The 18,254-nt window shown below is 33.6% G+C and overlaps 4 protein-coding genes across 5 annotated transcripts; 1 reads left to right on the top strand and 3 right to left on the bottom strand.

Moving 5' to 3' along the window:
- Positions 1–3,094: 3,094 nt before the first annotated feature.
- Positions 3,095–5,291, top strand: LOC103865789 (abscisic acid receptor PYL6). Its single transcript, XM_009143638.3, has one exon. The coding sequence runs from the start codon at positions 4,268–4,270 to the stop codon at positions 4,883–4,885; it is 618 nt and encodes a 205-aa protein (XP_009141886.1). The 5' UTR covers positions 3,095–4,267; the 3' UTR covers positions 4,886–5,291.
- Positions 5,292–9,164: 3,873 nt separating this feature from the next.
- Positions 9,165–11,833, bottom strand: LOC103865788 (protein trichome birefringence-like 33). Its single transcript, XM_009143637.3, has 6 exons — positions 11,072–11,833; positions 10,755–10,977; positions 10,503–10,674; positions 10,198–10,397; positions 9,941–10,099; positions 9,165–9,734 (listed from the first exon to the last, which is right to left on the bottom strand). Exons 1-6 carry the CDS (start codon positions 11,265–11,267, stop codon positions 9,395–9,397), a joined length of 1,290 nt encoding a protein of 429 aa, XP_009141885.1. The 5' UTR covers positions 11,268–11,833; the 3' UTR covers positions 9,165–9,394.
- A 310-nt stretch (positions 11,834–12,143) lies between these two features.
- Positions 12,144–14,695, bottom strand: LOC103865787 (exopolygalacturonase). Its single transcript, XM_009143636.2, has 4 exons — positions 13,886–14,695; positions 13,282–13,593; positions 12,614–13,156; positions 12,144–12,511 (listed from the first exon to the last, which is right to left on the bottom strand). The coding sequence occupies exons 1-4, from the start codon at positions 14,027–14,029 to the stop codon at positions 12,272–12,274; spliced, it is 1,239 nt and encodes a 412-aa protein (XP_009141884.1). The 5' UTR covers positions 14,030–14,695; the 3' UTR covers positions 12,144–12,271.
- A 1,901-nt stretch (positions 14,696–16,596) lies between these two features.
- Positions 16,597–18,187, bottom strand: LOC108871579. 2 transcript variants are annotated; one of them, XR_004457697.1, is made up of 5 exons: positions 17,895–18,183; positions 17,670–17,762; positions 17,502–17,585; positions 17,168–17,422; positions 16,597–17,084 (listed from the first exon to the last, which is right to left on the bottom strand). XR_004457697.1 is itself a non-coding variant. In XM_033290568.1 (5 exons), the coding sequence occupies exons 1-4, from the start codon at positions 17,927–17,929 to the stop codon at positions 17,244–17,246; spliced, it is 396 nt and encodes a 131-aa protein (XP_033146459.1). In that variant the 5' UTR covers positions 17,930–18,187; the 3' UTR covers positions 16,597–17,084; positions 17,168–17,243. The 2 variants fall into 2 exon arrangements, 1 of the variants encoding a protein (XP_033146459.1); XM_033290568.1 differs by having other exon boundaries at positions 17,665–17,762; positions 17,895–18,187.
- Between the last annotated feature and the right edge of the window lie 67 nt (positions 18,188–18,254).

Here is an 18,254-nt window from a genome sequence, read left to right as displayed (position 1 = left end):
TTCAACTCGTAGTTAAAATTAGGGGAAAATAAATGTCGTCAAATTATTGAGTAGACTTATAATCTTCTAGCGAACATCGAAAGAATAGAACATACAAATGCCTATGGAAATTCATAGTCTTGCGCTATTAATGTAGAGTATATATGTGTACTTCAGTTTAACATGTACATGAACTTGAGATTCGTTGTTGCAATTTGCATGCTTTACATTAATGCCATTAAACTGCTTGATCCAACCAAAAGCATCCTCCGTCTGCCACTAATCAAAGAAATGTGACTCTACGTTTTCAGTTTTGTTCTGAAAGTTACAATTTACATTGATAAAATAAGTTATAATATACAATTGAAATTGTAATAACTATATGAAAACTAGTCCATCAATGATCTTTCATCAAAACTAGAGGAAATCTAGAATCAAAATTTTTCTTTTCCGTAAAAACAAAAAGGAAGACGTACGTAATATGAAAACTAGTCCATCAATGATCTTTCATCTCCGCAAAGTTTAGATTTATTTTGTTTTTAATTTCACTTCTTATCGATCGAATATTTCCTTATCATACTGAATACACTGTATATTCACTTAAATTGTATCAGTATGATTGAAGTCTCCTTACCATCATGCTAGAGCAGGAGAAACAAATCGTGAGTCTTAATTGTCAAAGACATGAACAGACTCAGTCACATTGTGCTGTATATACATAACAGAAGATGTATATGTTCCATTTATGGAGTAAATCTCATTATAAAGTGAGAAATATAATAAGGTTAGAGTATTTTTTACTGCATACTTACTTTTATTCTATTTTGGAAGAAAAAATAGTGTTGGGTAAAGATGCCCTCCATAACAAAAAATAATAATTTTGTAGCATCATTTAGTTTATGATAACAAACAAGGAAGAGGAAAACTTGAATTTATTTCGGTGAATTTTTGTTATTGAATATTTTTTACTTATTACGGCTAGGGTACAAATTTAATTTTCATGGATGTAATCATGTAAATAGAGAACGGGCGTATACTTTGTTAGAAGCTTCCCCCCCATCAACTTGTGATGAATGAAGGATTCTTTTTTTTTTTGCTAGTGTGTTCAGTAATATGTTACTTGGTGACTGATTATGTTACTTAACCCGAAAGCATATAAGATGAGCAAGCTTGACATCGAGGACAGTGCAAAACTGCAAATTAGTTATAAACTTTTCTTCTTAATCTTTAAAATGTTAGGTTCAATTAGTAATGCAAATTGCTCGCTTATTCGTATTAATCTCACAAGTAGGACTAGTTGCAAATATGTATAGTTGTACTTGTGTAGTTGTTGGAACCCCAATGCATTAAGTAACCCTTTATTATTTTCCAAATTGTATTTTGTTATTATGCCGACCACTCAAATTCAAGAGTCCAATATTCATTACACTTTGATTGGAATATAAGTTTGTGGAAGAAAACACACCAAAGAAATATAGTCTAATTCGAAAAATTTCCTGACTTTATGCTGGTTACTTTTAGCAACTACTTGGTTGATTTTCATCTAACCCGTCTAATAATGTTATTACTTTGTTGAAAACGAATTTGATTAATACTTTCTTAGTACTATCAAAACGATCAAGTTGATTACAAGATGATGAATAATAATTATAATGGACCCATGACACGCTATTTTCACCAACTAGGAATATTAAGTGTTATAGTAATTTTTTGCCAGGTTAAAATTTATCGGGTGCAGTCAGAATATTCTACTGAAATCCAAAACCCACCGATCGAGAGACATGCCAGTAATCGCACCAAAAAAAAAGTAGAGCCTTAACCAACTATAGTGTGTACCATTCAAATCATTAAGTTCTCTTAGTAGGTGATAGATATCCGTACATGCGGATCTTGGACATTATTGGACAGAAGTTATAAATGACTCTCAATATGGTAACTAAATGTTTTAAGATGTTGTGGAATTAGCTCCATTGATATGCAAGTATAGACACATGGTGGGAAATTTATGATTAACTGCTCATGTGCTGTGTTTCGTTTCTGAATTACAGTAGCATCGCTTCCCTGAATATATTGAATGTTGTTGTTGATCTCTTTTCCTCCAGCTTCTTACAAGAGTGCTTGGTTACTAACTAGGTATATTTTGTTTTCCACAATGTATTGAATGTTGTTAAAACAAACAATAATGAAGTAATATTTATACAGTGTTTTATAGAGTTTTATTTCTTTTATTTCTGATATAATTTGGGGTCTTGGTTATTAAGGGGGTGACTGGTTTTCCTGCTACCACCCGCAAACACAACTTTTGCGGTTGGTAGCGGTTGTCGGCGGTTTGCAACAATCACTCAAATCGCTCTAAACCGCTTCAAACCGCTCTGAATCTCATAAATTCAAAAGCTGACTCCAGCTAGCGTTTGCGGTTGCGGGAGGGTAAATTTTTTTTCTTTTTTTTAAAACAATATATATACAAAAATAAAAATATTTAATAAAAAATTTAAAATTGAAATTATGAAAATATTAAAATATATCTATTATATTTTAATTAATATTATAAATTTTTATAATAAAAACAATTTCAATAAATTTTCAAAAATTAAAATTATAACTTTCTAATTATATGTAAATATTGTTAATTTATAAAATGTAAATATATGTAAATATTGTTAATTTATATATGTAAATATAAAATTTATATTTAGAAAGTTATAATTTTATGATTTTTGATATTTTTATAATTATATTAAATGTAAATATTGTTAATTTATTATTTGACTGTTATCGCATTTGGTAGTTAACCAGTCATAAGTCACCCGCAAACGTACCAATTTTTAACCGCAGTACCAGTTGTACATATCTCTTAAAACCGCTAGAAACCGCAACCGCTCGCATCCACAAACTCCCGCAACCGCAACCGCAACCGAAACCGCTGCGTTTGAACCAGTCAGGCCCTAACTAGGTAAATTTTGGGTTTGCTATAGCAAAAAAGAAAGTATTTGAAATGCAACTAGATTTTTATCCACATTTTAAAAGGGAAAAACTATTTCTACAAAATTAATTTAATAAAAATAAATATTTAATTTTATTTAGTTAAATTTGTTTGCCAGTTAGGTTTTTATTTATTGATGATAAAGTATTCATTTTTGTTTAAGCTAAAATTTTTGATTTAAAAAATAAAATATTCACAAATTTGTTAGATTTTATAATTAATTATAATACTTAGTTGTTAAACCTTTTCAATAATCTAAATAATATAGTACTTTTATTTTCGTTTCTAAAATTAAAGGTAATCAATACTTATTGATAATTTTTTAATAAAAATATGAATTTAGTTAGTTGTTAAGAAATAAAAATTTGAAACATAATAAATAAAAAATACTTTAAACTACTCCCTCTGTTCCTTATAGATCCATTTTTTAGAAAAAAAAATTGTTTCAAAAAGATATATTTTTTTACATTTTCAAGACATTAATTAATGAAAATTGTACTTTTCAAAAAATACAATTGTGTTTAATAAAATCTCACTGGTTAAAAATTATTGGGAATAATTAATTAAGAAAAACAATGTATTGGAAAATACAATTTTAAATATCTTTTTAATAAGTGTGGAAAAACTATAACATGGATCTTTTAGGAACTGAGGGAGTAACATATATCATTTAGTGGTAGAATAATCTCATGTGTAATAATTATCTAATTTTTTTTCTTTTTCTCAGCCATTAATTATCTAATTTGTAAGTAAGGATCAAACTATTCTTAACAAAAATTTAGTGACGGTTGAAAAATCTATGGCATTTCTTATAATATATCACATGAATGCATTGTTATTTCTGTATGCTATTTTATTTTAATAAAATAAGTTATATCAAGAATTTAGGCTGTGATCATGTTTTGTTGACTACATAATACATATACAATTAAACTCCCCAGTAAATAACCAAGTAAAATCAAAACTCAAATAAATGGCCGGTTATGCTTATCGAGAGCCAGTCATATATTCATCATGGGGTACCGAGCCGGTTCTGTGAAAATACACTTCAAACAAATCCCAAGTGGACAGCCGACGAACCCACACAAGGTAACTTCTCTCTCTCTTCTTGCTTCATAAATCTATTGTCCACATATACTTGCATTTTAATAATATTCTTACACCCTCCTCCTTATATTATTACATATATATCTACATATAAATATCTCATTACACATTTCATAAGACCTCACGAAGCAAACCAATTCTATTTTTTCTGTAAGAGAGAGAGAGAGACATAGCCAGAGAATAATACTTGTTTTTGATATGCCAACATCTCTACAATTTCAGAGACCTTCCACCGCCGCAGAATCAGCCAACCACCACCACCACAAACAGCTTCAGAAAATGAGCCTCACGCGCGGCATGGCTGACGTCCCGGAGCACGTGGAGCTTTCCCACACGCACGTTGTGGAACCCTCTCAGTGCTTCTCCGTCGTGGTTCAGGACGTGGACGCTCCGGCTTCCGCCGTCTGGTCGATTCTCAGCCGCTTCGAACACCCTCAAGCGTATAAACACTTTGTGAGGAGCTGTCACGTGGCTGCCGGAGACGGTCGAGAGGTTGGCTCCGTGAGGGAGGTCCGAGTCGTCTCTGGTCTCCCCGCTGCGTTCAGCTTAGAGCGGCTTGAGATCATGGACGATGATCGCCACGTCATGAGCTTCAGCGTCGTGGGTGGGGACCACAGGCTTCAGAACTACAGATCGGTCACGACGGTGCACGAGTCGACGGATGATAATAAGAAGACACGTGTCGTTGAGTCATACGTGGTTGACGTGCCGGCTGGTAATGATAAGGATGAGACTTGCAGCTTCGCCGACACCATTGTGCGTTGCAACTTGCAATCGTTGGCTAAACTCGCCGAGAACCCGCCTAGAATCTCGTAATTACATTTTCGTTTGAACTTTTTAATTTTATCTTTATCTTCTAATATATTCTCTATTTCAAGATTTTATCTTCTTTTTTAGGTTCTAGATTATTTAATCATCGTCGGGGATTTTTCGAAACTACAAAAAATGAATGGTTTTGGTTTTTCGAAGTTAGGGTTTTAGGGTTTGTTAAGTGTTCGTTTCGACGATACTTTAGTTTAAGATCGTTACTTCTTGAGCTCTTGTGTAAATACAATCTCGTAGTTTTTAAATAAACAAGACATTGTTTGTTTAGGTTTTTTTATCTTCCTAGTGTTCTTCTTACCAGTTACTTCAAAATATGTATGATCTTTGTTTAATCATGTAACAATATAATGTTCAGTTACTGACTACTGTTTCTATATTTTCGATATTATGACCTCTAGTTTGAATCTGATAATTTTTAACGTACGGCAATTATATACCAACAATATGTTTAAGATAGTATTGGATTAATTACTAATATCGTCCATACATATTACATATACAATATGAAGAGATCTGAACATTTGTGGGCAATCAGAAAACCCATGTGCTGCTTCATATGATTTGCTTTTTCTTTATCTTAAGAGAGAAATTAAAGTATAACTATACATAATTTTGCACTCTTTAAATTGAAGAAACAGCAGATTTTTTTAAAAATTTAACAACCAATAGAGTTACTTGCTGTTTTTAGTTTAACTGATCTTCAGTTATATATCAGAGTGTTCAACCTTGATGGAATAACATCGACTTACGATAAACTCGAACCAATGTGCAGTTTATATTGAGTTTTATTGCATTCGATTATATATTTGACAAAATTTTAATTAAATGGATAGGCTAAATTTAAATTAATGGTGACAGGTAAAATCTGGCAGGAAGATAATGAGTTCACAGCATTATTTTTTCCCCTAAGTCGAAACTAAAAACTTGCTAATAATTTATCGTTTCATCAACAAACTTTCCTATTAATATGTAAATGATTTGTTTTTATCTAAAAATAAATTTAAATTAATTGTACTTTTATCCAAAGTGATAAAATTCCTTGGTCCTTTTTCATTTTTGGGATGTGTGAACCGTTACAATAATTCAAATGTCAAAATTATTACTTTTCAGATTTCCTTGTCCTATATATTATCTTATGAATGAAAATGTAAAATATAGAACATAAATAACTCTAAATATTCTCCTTGCTTAATACAAAGAATCCAATGAACAAGATGAAAAGACTTTCATCCTTTCAAAGTTTCCAAAAGCAAAATGCGCAAGTTACTTTGTAATTAACTAGTAAGATTTCGAGACTTGTGAAACCAAATTCAACATTGAATACATATATATAAATGTATAGGAACGTACGTAAAATGCAAGTTGGGTGTAATAAAATCCAACTTGTTATAGAAAAAAACAAAGGCATGCAAGTTGCAGGAAAAAAGTTGCTACTATTCTCTTAACACCTTTTAAATATATTCCATAAATAAAATAAATTTAAAATAAGGAACAAATTGATTATATATATGATTATTAATCTATTATCATAATGAGTACGAAGTATATGTAAGCATTGTCGTGGAAGGAAGGAATTGCAAGTTGAGCTGCAAGTTGGCAAGGAGGCCTATTAATGTTTTTCTTCTTTTGGTCGTTTGTAAAATGACATTTAAACCCACCTACCTTTCATATTTTTGTTTATGATTTACCTTTTTTTTTTTTTTTTTTTCCATCTATTATTATTTTATTAATGGATCAAGCCCAAACAACCCAAAAAACATTAAACATAAAACTAAAAGCCCAGAACAAAAGGCAAACTTAACATGGGCTTTAAGCCCAAACCACAGACCATGCGGTGCCTCACAATCCCACGCGTCCAGAAATTCGCGAGGCCACCCACGTGTCGAAACTCACCCATGAACGAGACACGCGTCATCCAAACACCACATCGTAACCCAATCTACGAGGCTCACATCGGAGGAGACAAAAAATGGACACGTGTTTCACCGGATAACACCGGAACCAGAACCACCGCGCCCACCTTCGTCGCCTACACTCTTTGTAATGGAGAGATCGATCGAGACTGTCCCGAGATCTCATCCAGAGCCAGTTAAACCACCACCGACGGCTTTAAAGCCACAACCATGTCTTCCTTCTTCACCGTTCTTTTCCAAAAATATAAACGCCGGATGAAACCGGCACGGAGCCAGCCGTCAACACCAAAGGATAAGAGACGACGCCGGAGTCAGAAGCCGGCAAACGACACTGAAGGAGCCATCGTTTCCGGAAGGAAAAACCGATCACAGAACCAAACTCATCTCATCTCTAATCTTTGGATTTATTATTTGAAAGGAGATTGAGATCGAGAGAGTTTTCTCTCTCTAACAGAAGAGAGAGGACGTTGAATAACAACTTGTTTATGATTTACCTATTTTGTATAAATATTTTTCTTATAATATATCGTTTTTCAAAAACCCATAAGGTTATTTTATATTGTTATTTTACTTAAATATAATAACTATACATTTCATTCGGTGTGAATATGAAATTCTGACCAATCCAAGAGTGATACGTTTTTGGGGTTTTGTATTCCAATGTGGCATGTTGCATATAAAGTACTACTATTTAAGGGGGTGTTAGTGGGGATGAGATTTATAATGAGTCTTAGAATTTCTAAGTCTAGTGTTATTGGTTTATAGATTCTCATATTCTCATTAAAATCTATTGTTATTGGTTTGATGATTCTATAACTCTATACAAAATCATTTGTTATTCAAAAAGTTTAGATTTTAATGATTCTACAAATCTATTAAAGTAAGTGTTATTGGGAGTTGAATTCTTATCATTTTAACTCACAAATTAAGATTTTGAGAATACTACATGTTTACCTTGAATTCTTAGAATCATTACATTACTTTATTTTCATAGATTTTCACAATATACAAAATTCTCTACATCTCTTTCCAAATTTAACAAATCTCTCAACTTTTAAAATCAACAAACTCTATAGAAATCTAAGTCCCACTAACACCCCCTAATTATTCTTTATCGTTCAAATAAATATAAACATGCACAAAAGATTTTGATAACGTATATACCTAGCTGTGATATATAAATGCGTTCTTTTAAAAAGCAGCCGGGATAGTTCATGTTTTCATATAGTCCTAGCTGGATTATCTAAACACTTTAACTCATTAAAATAACAAATAAACTTTAAATTAAAATGCAACTATATATTTAGTCATTTTTATTTGTATGAGTGTGTCTGAGAAAAGGCAAACCAAACTCAATATATAACACGAAGCCTCCCCAAAAGAAAAAAGTTTCAAAAGACAAACCAAATGAAAACCACTTTCGCATAAAATTGATGAGAACAAAGTATTTTTTTATTGAAACATTTATAAATCATGACAAGACCACATTATATTCCAGCAAATATTACTAAATGGAAACAAACGAAGAGTTGACTGTCATATAAACTAGTTTTTAACCTATGTTTTAGCTTCTAATACAATGAGAGTTAGTTTTAGATGCATTTCTGTGTGAGAGTAATGTAACTCATGAGTTGAAGTAAACCGTAAACCGGTTCTAGTTTTGCAAGAAACTAAATTGTTATCGTTTGACTAGAGGAACATATATTTACGTATTAGATCTAATTAGAAAAGTTAGGGCGGGATTATTCCTCAGGATTACTTCCATGGAGAAGTAATAGAATATCGGTCCAGACACTTCTGATTAAACAAGAAAAACGCAAAAAATGATGCGATGAGAAGCAGAGCCAATGTGAGAACCGCTTTGCTAGGTAGTTCTCCGTTTGTTTCTTTCTCTTTAAAACTATAAATAATGGGCTAATTATAACCATCATAATCAAATGAGTAATGTTATGAACACCAAAAGATTACACTAGAGACCACTTCTTCGTTTTGGCCACATACCTCAGACTCAGAGGCCACAACAAGAAGATATAGGCTCCGACTGGTGACACGTAGTATTAACATTGAGTTGTAATATGTTAGTAGTGATGTACCATAAAGTAACCTAATAGGTTGTAGAATATATAGTTATGTTAGTCATCTCTAAAGTCACTATCATATAGAACGGCTATAAATAAGGGACATAATACTAATTACGCCGACAAAAAATACTAATTACTATTCCTATCATTTGTTCTCGTTTCATTTCTTAAAAAAAAAATCATTAAATGCTAACTCAACCTTAAAACATGAGATTTTCCTTGATGTAGAGTTAACTTTTGAGTTAGCAATTTTATAAAGGAAGTAACTCAAAATTATACAGCAATCATAACATATATTAACTCAAACTTAAAATCAAAAATTTTAAATTAATGTATGATTGGTAACATTTTTGAGTTACAACCCTAAATCAAACTAAATCAACTCTAACTCATGTCACCAATCAAAGCCATAAATTCAATGAATACACAGAGTATAGGTCTCTCGCCAAACTCAAAAGGCAAAAACGGTATCGTTTCTCTCAATGGACAAAACGGTGTCGTCTCTCTCAAGGATAGAAAAGTTTAGCAAAGAGGAGCTCATTCCAAGTATCTTGAAGGCCAGGCAAGCACCAATGTACACAATCCGCATAGCTCGTCGGATTCTCTAGCTGCTCCGCCGTCAGTGGACTCCATTGCTTCTTGTATATCGATGTGTGCGCATCTCTCCGATAGTTCGACATTTGCGTTATGTTTAGTAACGTTATCGGTGTTTTCGATCTCCCAAACACTTCTCCAAGCACTTTCATTATGCTTTTCCGACAATCTGATCCCCAGTAGTTTGGATCTTCTATAAGTGTTGTCTGATTATAGCAGTTCTGACCTGGCTCACCTCCCCAATCTATGCCCCTAAAAAACATCATAAAACAAAACAAAAAAACCCTGACCAATTAGTTTCTTGCTACGAAAGTAACAATAAATTTATTAATTTCGTAAGTAAATTAAGCAGTTCATGGAGTTTATAGCAGAACATCTTGTATAATAAAAGTGGATTAACAATCTTTTGCATTATTTATTAGCTAAATTTCTCTATTAGAACGGTCAAAGTCACTAACTTGGCATGAGTTGGAGACATGCTTGTGAAGAAAACCCTAGTTTTCTTACGATCCATATTGTTCTTCACCCATCTCAACATACTCTTCATCCCCATTCTGTACGCATCTTCAGTCGATACCTCTGCGATAACCTTCTCCTTATCATCAAACGATCCTTGCCTATATATATACACAACCCCATGAAACCATATCAAAAAAAACAATGTTATGTGATTAATATGTATAGTTATAGGATTTGAAGTTATAAAAATGGTTACAAGATGTTCATCTTCAAGCCAGTCATCCACCATAAATAAGTGTTGAAGACGATTATATCAGCGCCTTTCCAGTGACGACCATGTTTGTTAATTGAGCCTTTCCTCACAACCCTATCTGATATTCTATGAACTATTGCATCGTCTGAATTAGACTCTAGAAGAAACGGTGCCCAGTAGAACTCAATCGTCACGTTATACTCCTGAACATAGAGATAATAATCTCTAAATGAGGTGAGATATTGCAAAACATAGACAAAAAAAAAATAAGAAAGGTGATGACTTAGGTTTTAAGTAGATAGAGTTACCTTGGCAGTGAAGACAGTGAGTGAACCAGTAGTTTTAATGAATTTCTGATCTTCAGGGATGATACGATGAAGAAGACAAATCATTGATACAAACATTCCACGGTTTAGTGAGTCTCCTACGTACATCATCCTCTTCCCTCTCAGTGTCTCTAGCATTAGCGTGGCGTTGAATCTATGAAACAGAGGAAACAGAGTTATACATGCAACAGAGGAAACCTAGTGAATAAAGTGAGAGAGAGAGAGTAAGATTACGAGGGGAGATCGCAGTGGTTGGGTTGCCACCGCCAGAACTGGTAGTCTTTGTCGGGACGACCGTGTTCTTGACATGTAAGCTGAGGTTGAATGTACGGACACTCCCATTCCTCGTACGGTGGTCGGGAGACTTCGTCTCTCACCCACTTGCCACTAAACACGTCACAGTTTTCCTCTGTTTTACCGATAGCAAACGCGAGCTTCTGTGGTTTCTTGTTCTTTTCTTGAAACCCCAAAAAGTCAAAAGGAAAGACAATCTCAATGTCTAGTTTCCAACAAGAACTCAAAACAAAATTTTCAGTGGAAAAATTGGTTACCAGTTGCTTGAGAGGGCCGTAGGGAAAAAGTGGGCTCAAGCTGGCCAAAGATGCACATGAAGTCTTCTCCATAGAGAACAGAGACGAAGAAGATGAAGATTAAGAGTGTGAAGAGGTAAGGAGAGAGACGGTGTTTTCTAGGAAGTGAAGGAGCAAGGGAAGAAGAGGTAAAGGAGATTGGTGATGAAGGTTTCATGTTTAGGATTTGAAGAACAGTGAGAAGAATGGAGTGTTTTAAATGTGATTTCAGTATTCAAAATGTTAAGAAATGAACACTTTGGGGTTTTGATGATCTCATTCTACTGAAACCTGCAAATAATATGTGGAAGGAGGAAGCCAAAATAACTTATACTGGAATTGCTTCAAGAAAAAACTAAAGATGTGTAACGTACAATGATTAGGTCATTTATAATATGGTTATGATTATATTTGGCGAAGAAAATTTGGGAATTAGCAAAATAATAATAATGATACTTAGGGTAATGAATAGGTAAATGTTGACGCAAGAGAGTGGTTGTCTTGTCTCCTAACTGATGCTTTGTTTTCGTAAGATATAATTCATTTATATCTAACTGACAAATTAGCAAGGTTTTCTTAGCTAAATAATATGGCATCTTTATCTTATAAGATGATGATTGATGGAGGTGAGGAAGATAACTACACTTGGCTTTGAAGCTAAGTGTCCTTGAGATGTTTTCATACATTGATAGACTTGTAAAGATGACATATCATTGTCTTTACTTTAGTCCTCCATATTTTTTTCTGTTGCTTAGAAAACAATATAAGGCATACTGGAAAGTTACTTTTCACTTACTAGATACATATATGTATTGGCAGACAGTCCAATATGAAATGAAATGTGGAATTAGTTGAGAATTTGTTGGGATTTCAAGCTCAAGTAGTTGGCTCTCAATGTTCGTTTTTGTACACACTCTTCACCCAACCAACCACTAAGCCACCGTTTGTCAAAATTGTACAAAGTACAGAACACATATATACAAGTATCAAATACGACACATGGTCATTTTTTCACACAAAATTCTTTCTTTTTTTGGTAAACTAAATGTATATAGAGATTAGCATATAGGATTTATTAAATTCGATTTTACGTACATAAGCACCAAATGGGATATGTACCCAAGTATGAATATTTATTTTGGTAAACTATATTAATATATCAAATACAACACACAGTTATTATTACCATGGACCGTTCAGACAATGCTCAGGAACCATCTTGCCATGTGCAGAACCGTGAACATTCTCACATACCGCAGTGGAAGGACCCTTGGATCCCTTGTTCTCTAGGTTTATGTCAACTAGCTCAACGTTCTTGCACGGAAAGCTCTTGCTACATTTTAGTTTCACCGCCACTTTGTTCTTCGAAGTTCCATATATGTTCGTTAACTTAAGGTCTTGGATCTGTACGTGGGACTCTCCCTGAAAGAATAATGAAACCCAACTTTTAATTATTTTCATTTAGTTGCTTATTGTGCTAAATAGAAAAAAGAAGAAAGTTTGTTTCTTGCGTGAAAAGTTAACCTTCTTTTTACAGGGTGGATAAGGACAATACTTCTGATCGATGTTGATCGGGTTTCCAACATTAATCATCTGAATATTCTCGTACACGAGGTGAGAAACAACGATCTGAGAAATTGAAGATTCCCAAGTCTTGATCCGAATACCATCACTTGTGCCGTTAAAAACCGTGTCTCTTACGGTTAGGCCATTAACATCCTTATCGTCTTTGCCCTTCCCTAAGCTTCCAACACTGATCCCATGTCCGGGACCACACTTGACATTAGAGATATCCATGTCAGTAACTCCGGAAAGAATGGCGATACAGTCGTCTCCCGTTCCGATGTGTGTGTCGGAGATGTGAATGTTACTACAGAACCCGAACTTAAGCCCGTCGGTGTTAGGGCTGTCGCCAGGAGCTTTTATAGTGACTCCGGTAATGTTGAACTGATGGACGGAGAAGAAGTCGAAGTGTCCCATTTTGCTGTTGAGTGATGTTATCCCGTTGATTCTCGAGTTATTCACAAATGCAAATCCCATGTTAGAATAATCAAATCTATTAAAATACTACTCAGACTTGGATATAAGATATAGTTGTGTGGTTAATTAGTGCCTCCTTCAAAACTATATTTTTCAAATAACGTTTTGTATACTAAATTATAGGAATGTATAAAATGATTAAGAAATGATACCATAGCTAGTATAGGACAGCTGGGGTTTTTGGAGCAGTCATTGAGTTTCCATGACTCTTTCCCTTGGCCGTCTAGTGTACCAGCACCAGAGATTAGGAGATTGTTAATGTACCTGAAGTTGATCCACGTTTTATTTTTAATGTCTCCGGGGTTTGAAGGAGCCAATAAAGTTCCATCTATAATGAATTCAATCTGATTTATGCATGGCCCCTCGAACACCACCGCACCACCGAGATAGAATGTTCCATTTGGTACGTAGATTTTACTACTTCCACTCCTTGCGCATGCGCTTTTCCATATACTTGTGAACGTCTACGTACGTGTTAAGAAACAAAAACAAAATAATTATTAAACAAAAATTTCTCGTACGTAAAATATTCCTTTTATATCGGCTTTAAACATTTTTTTTTTTTTTTTTTTTTTTTGATAACTCTGGTATCTGGTCAGCCACAATCCCAACTATCCCCCCGAAAGGGGTCCAGCGCCCCAACGGAAGGGATGTTAAATCCGTTGTGGCCAAGACTCGAACCCGGGTGGCGGGCAGTACAGCTGTACCTCCTTTACCACCAAGCTACGAGCGCTTGGTTATCGGCTTTAAACATACGTTGACGTTATCAGTTTTGCCGTCGGGATTGGCACCATAGCGTCGGACATTGAAAACCTTCGATCCGTTGGTCGAACGACATGCAACGCTGACGAACAAGAAAGACAAACACAAAGCCTTAAACGCAGAAGCAATCCAAGCCATCTTCTTATTTTTTTCTATGGTATATGGAAATTAAATAAGAATTTTGTGTTGTTTATAAATGGTTTCTGTAAGACACAGTGAGAAGTGTCGGCTTAATGTATCGCTTATATAGAGTGAATATATTCCTATGAAGAGTCAGAAGGAACTTGAATCTTGTTACTAACTGTCGGCTAAAGTTAATGGACACCTAACATTCTTCTTCTTCTTTTTTAACGACAATGGACACCCAACATTCTTGGTAGTTAATTTTGTAGACTCTAATTTTGATGAGGTTTAGTTTAATATCCTTGCCTAATATAATGGAGCAATATGCACTTTACTATATATGGATGCATGGAAGCATGGACGGTCTAGGATTAATTTTGACTAGAGGACAAACTTTTTCATCATATTTTGTTTTTAAGTTGGGTCATTTATATAAGTTTCATCTTCTCTATTAAAAGAGAAGTACCATTTTTATCTACTATTTAGAAGTCTACTAGGACTATTTCATTAATCACATAATATGACATAACAATTAATAAGAATATTAATAATAAATTAATTTTAACTATAGATTTGAATTTTATTTTCAGTTATAACAAATCTGTTGAGAAAATTCTAACAAAATCATACTAAAATTTTAAATAATTTTTATTAAATATTTCATTAATTAATTTCGTAATTAAGTAATATAATGCTTTTATCATCTACCACTAAAACGGGTTCAAATTTGTTAATCATATCATATACTTTTATACAAATGAAGTTATTAACATATATTAAAATTTTATTTCTACAACTATATAATTTCAAAAATCATATGTTGAAGAATATTTTTTATTTGATTATTTCAAATTATGAAAACTTAAAAACATAATAAAAAAGTAAAATGTATAAAACAAACCCCTATATTAATAAAGTAATAATAAACTTAAACAATAAAATTAAAAAGTTATAAAATACATAACACTAAGATATAAATTGTATATTTAAATTTATATAATAATATCAAAATTAAATATTTATAAAATGAAAATATATCCGCACGATGTGCGGGTTAAAACTCTAGTACTGATTATTAAGATAAATAAATAAATAAAAAGTAGACGGGGCACGTGCCACCATACGTTCTTCTCTATCCTTTGCTCAGAAGATGGGCTTAACCGCTTAAGCATTAGTTTAATGGCATTTGAAGCTGAGATTTTCCAAGATACCACAAGACCACATATGTCTCTTTTTCTATGTGTATGTGAATGCTATTTGAGGATAATGAAAAAAACTATAATATTAAGGTTTCAGATGTACCAACCATGTAACCATTTAGCAAATTGTGTAATCGGTTAAACATATATGTCTCTTAGCCGCTTAAGCATTAGTTTAATGGCATTTGAAGCTGAGATTTCCCAAGATACCACAAGACCACATATGTCTCTTTTTCTATGTGTATGTGAATGCTATTTGAGGATAATGAAAAAGCTATAATATTAAGGTTTCAGATGTACCAACCATGTAACCATTTAGCAAATTGTGTAATCGGTTCAACATATATGTCTCTTAACCGCTTAAGCATTAGTTTAATGGCATTTGAAGCTAAGATTTCCCAAGATACCACAAGACCACATATGTCTCTTTTTTCTATGTGTATGTGAATGCTATTTGAGGATAATGAAAAAAGCTATAATATTAAGGTTTCAGATGTACCAACCATGTAACCATTTAGCAAATTGTGTAATTTATATCTTATTTTAAAATAATTTAAATTTAAAACACATATATGTATATAAGTTATCCAGAAAATAAAAACATATTTAAAAAATATAATCTTAATATTATGTTGTTATCCGAAAAATTAATCACAAAAAAATTAAAATTGAGAAATTCAAAGAAAAAACAGCAAGTTTTGTAATTTTTAATTAATAAATATAGTAATTAATATTTAATATGATTATGCTCATATGCGTAGACAAAACACCTAATACGAAACTGGCATCATTATTATATCCAAAATGCTTCAGTCCATAAAGCTAAACACAGCTTTTGCATATTTATGAAATTTGTTTGTGTGTAACTTATCTTACATGTCACTCAAATATGAAACATTGTAATTTCTCGTTTATCTGTTTGTTTCTTTTCTAAATGGGTATTAAATAAATTTTGAATCTGTAACTTATTGGAATTTGGGATATGTAAGCTTTTGAAATCACCACTCTTTTATTCGATTTGTGTTTCTGACCCCCATATTAATAAGAAAAGATCCCAACGAACCAGGTGTGGAGGAATTGGAATGAAGATCAACGTCTATAGATAGTAGACACGGCCATAGATTCTTCATCACCAACGTTCGGGCCACGTGAAATCTTAAGATGCTTGCAAATTGGCCTCTTGTGTGTTCAAGAACATGTAGAGGATAGACCAATGATTGATGTCGTCAGTAGTTTTGATGCTCGGAAGTGAAGGAGTGTCGATTCCTTGACCTAAACAGACAGGTTACTGTGTAGCCAGCGGAAATTCTCTTGATACTCGGCGTGAAGATGAAGCTTTCACAGTAAAAAAAATCACCATGTCAATCATTGACGCTCGGTGATATGATAATATTTCATTCAGCAATATTATAAGCCATCTAAATACCAGAAAATTCCTCTACCTAAATAATATGTTTTTATTATGTTCTTTTGTAAGGGCAAGAGCTAGGAAACCCCAAACATTATTCCCATAAATAAAAGCAGTAAGAGAGGCATAAAGAGCTTATGTTTAGTTGATGATGGATCGATAATGACGATCTGTATGTTTATTTCATATCTTCACCACGGTTGTGCTTTATGATACTGAAAAGTCGCCTCCAACATTGACTCTGCCATTACTGCCCTCTCCTCCATCTCAACAAGCCCAGCAACAGCTTCCTCATATTTTTCCTAACACCATTGTTTTGGTTAAAATGGAATAGTAGTCAAAGCAAAAACCATTCATTTAACTGAAGCACTTGGGCAGCATGTCTCTGCGCTGCTGCATCCTGCTCAGCAGCTCTCCGTGCATCTTCCGTTACCTTATGTTCTTGCTCGATCCCCATCAACACCTTCATTATTATTCTCTCAAGTGGTCAGCAGCATACATTGAATTTGCGCTAGAAGAGAGCACATATTAATCTGAAATGCAAACCTGTATCATAGCAGCTTCTTGATCCTTCTTATCAGAAACAAGCTTTCGAAGCTCTCTCACCCCTTGCTCTAACTGCTCAATCTACCCGCCAAACCAAAAAATACAAGGAGCAAGCATTGTCCTTATTCAAAGCATAGTCTTGGTAACCCATGCAAGCAGTGAAGACGAGCTGGCTGCGCTCAAACGTTGAGCCAGTCATTGATTGAAGCAGAGTAATCGCATCTCCAGCGTCCTTGGTTGTAATTAGTGTAGGACCTGTGTTTACTGGTTATGATTAGTAAGTCCATAAGACTTAAATCACATTATGGACACTGACTGAGGTTTAACCGAGTACCATAAAACTCCATCAATGCAAGTGCTGTTCTGAAAAGCATTACACGGTTTCCTTCAAACAGAAGCACATCCCACACTCTGAGAACTGTTATAACAAAAAGAAACGTTAGAAAAAAAATAAAGAGCTGATCAATAAAAAATCTGGCAAGATCAAGGTTTGGAACCTGACCACTTTCCCATGGAAGCATATTGATGAAGATGGAAAGAAACCATGGCGCTGTAACACAAGCCACCTGCACTCCACGATAATCTAGATGTTGAACTGCAAATTTTAGTATATAACAAAGAGCATTAGCAACCAACCAGGTTTTCTTTTTTTTTTTTAATACAAGACAATAAATTACAGGTAGATGATCATTTTGTAAGCATGTCACCAAACTTAGAATATACATACCTGACAGTATCCAACAGAGGGATTATGCCTAGCATAAGCAGTTAGCAATCTCCTCAGAGCGTTGCTGCCATCATCATCTAGGGCAGGATGACCTGGAAATGTCCGAGGTAAAAAAAGAAGAAAAAACCAAAAACTAGTACTACATAGTGTGTGAGCCCTTAAATTTAAGTTTTCTGATATCTTTCACAACTTATAATATGGGATCACCAAAATTTAAGACAAGGAAAGAAGCCTAATGTATGAAGTAAGTAAGTAAGAAGGTATCTAGAGTAGAAAAATTAAAAAGACTGTGGAGATACAAGAACCTGGTAGATTTTGACATGTTCTCACAGAAAATCCATAAGCATCCCTGTTTGATAA

The sequence above is a fragment of the Brassica rapa genome, chromosome A04 (assembly GCF_000309985.2).
Source record: "Brassica rapa cultivar Chiifu-401-42 chromosome A04, CAAS_Brap_v3.01, whole genome shotgun sequence".
In the NCBI taxonomy this organism is placed as follows: domain Eukaryota; kingdom Viridiplantae; phylum Streptophyta; class Magnoliopsida; order Brassicales; family Brassicaceae; genus Brassica; species Brassica rapa.
This window is presented reverse-complemented; position numbering and strand designations above follow the sequence as displayed.

Excerpts from the sequence above, each read along its gene's own strand:
- LOC103865789 (XM_009143638.3), top strand. The coding sequence starts at position 4,268 with ATGCCAACATCTCTACAATTTCAGAGACCTTCCACCGCCGCAGAATCA.
- LOC103865788 (XM_009143637.3), bottom strand. The coding sequence starts at position 11,267 with ATGAAACCTTCATCACCAATCTCCTTTACCTCTTCTTCCCTTGCTCCT. Across the intron at positions 10,398-10,502 it reads TCACTGTCTTCACTGCCAAG|GAGTATAACGTGACGATTGA; the intron begins GTAACTCTATCT and ends CTCTATGTTCAG. Across the intron at positions 10,100-10,197 it reads GGCTTGAAGATGAACATCTT|GCAAGGATCGTTTGATGATA; the intron begins GTAACCATTTTT and ends GTATATATATAG.
- LOC103865787 (XM_009143636.2), bottom strand. The coding sequence starts at position 14,029 with ATGGCTTGGATTGCTTCTGCGTTTAAGGCTTTGTGTTTGTCTTTCTTG. Across the intron at positions 13,594-13,885 it reads GCAAAACTGATAACGTCAAC|ACGTTCACAAGTATATGGAA; the intron begins GTATGTTTAAAG and ends ACACGTACGTAG. Across the intron at positions 12,512-12,613 it reads ATCCACCCTGTAAAAAGAAG|GGAGAGTCCCACGTACAGAT; the intron begins GTTAACTTTTCA and ends TTATTCTTTCAG.
- LOC108871579 (XM_033290568.1), bottom strand. The coding sequence starts at position 17,929 with ATGCTAGGCATAATCCCTCTGTTGGATACTGTCAG. Across the intron at positions 17,763-17,894 it reads CCTCTGTTGGATACTGTCAG|TTCAACATCTAGATTATCGT; the intron begins GTATGTATATTC and ends TAAAATTTGCAG. Across the intron at positions 17,423-17,501 it reads TGCATTGATGGAGTTTTATG|GTCCTACACTAATTACAACC; the intron begins GTACTCGGTTAA and ends CAGTAAACACAG.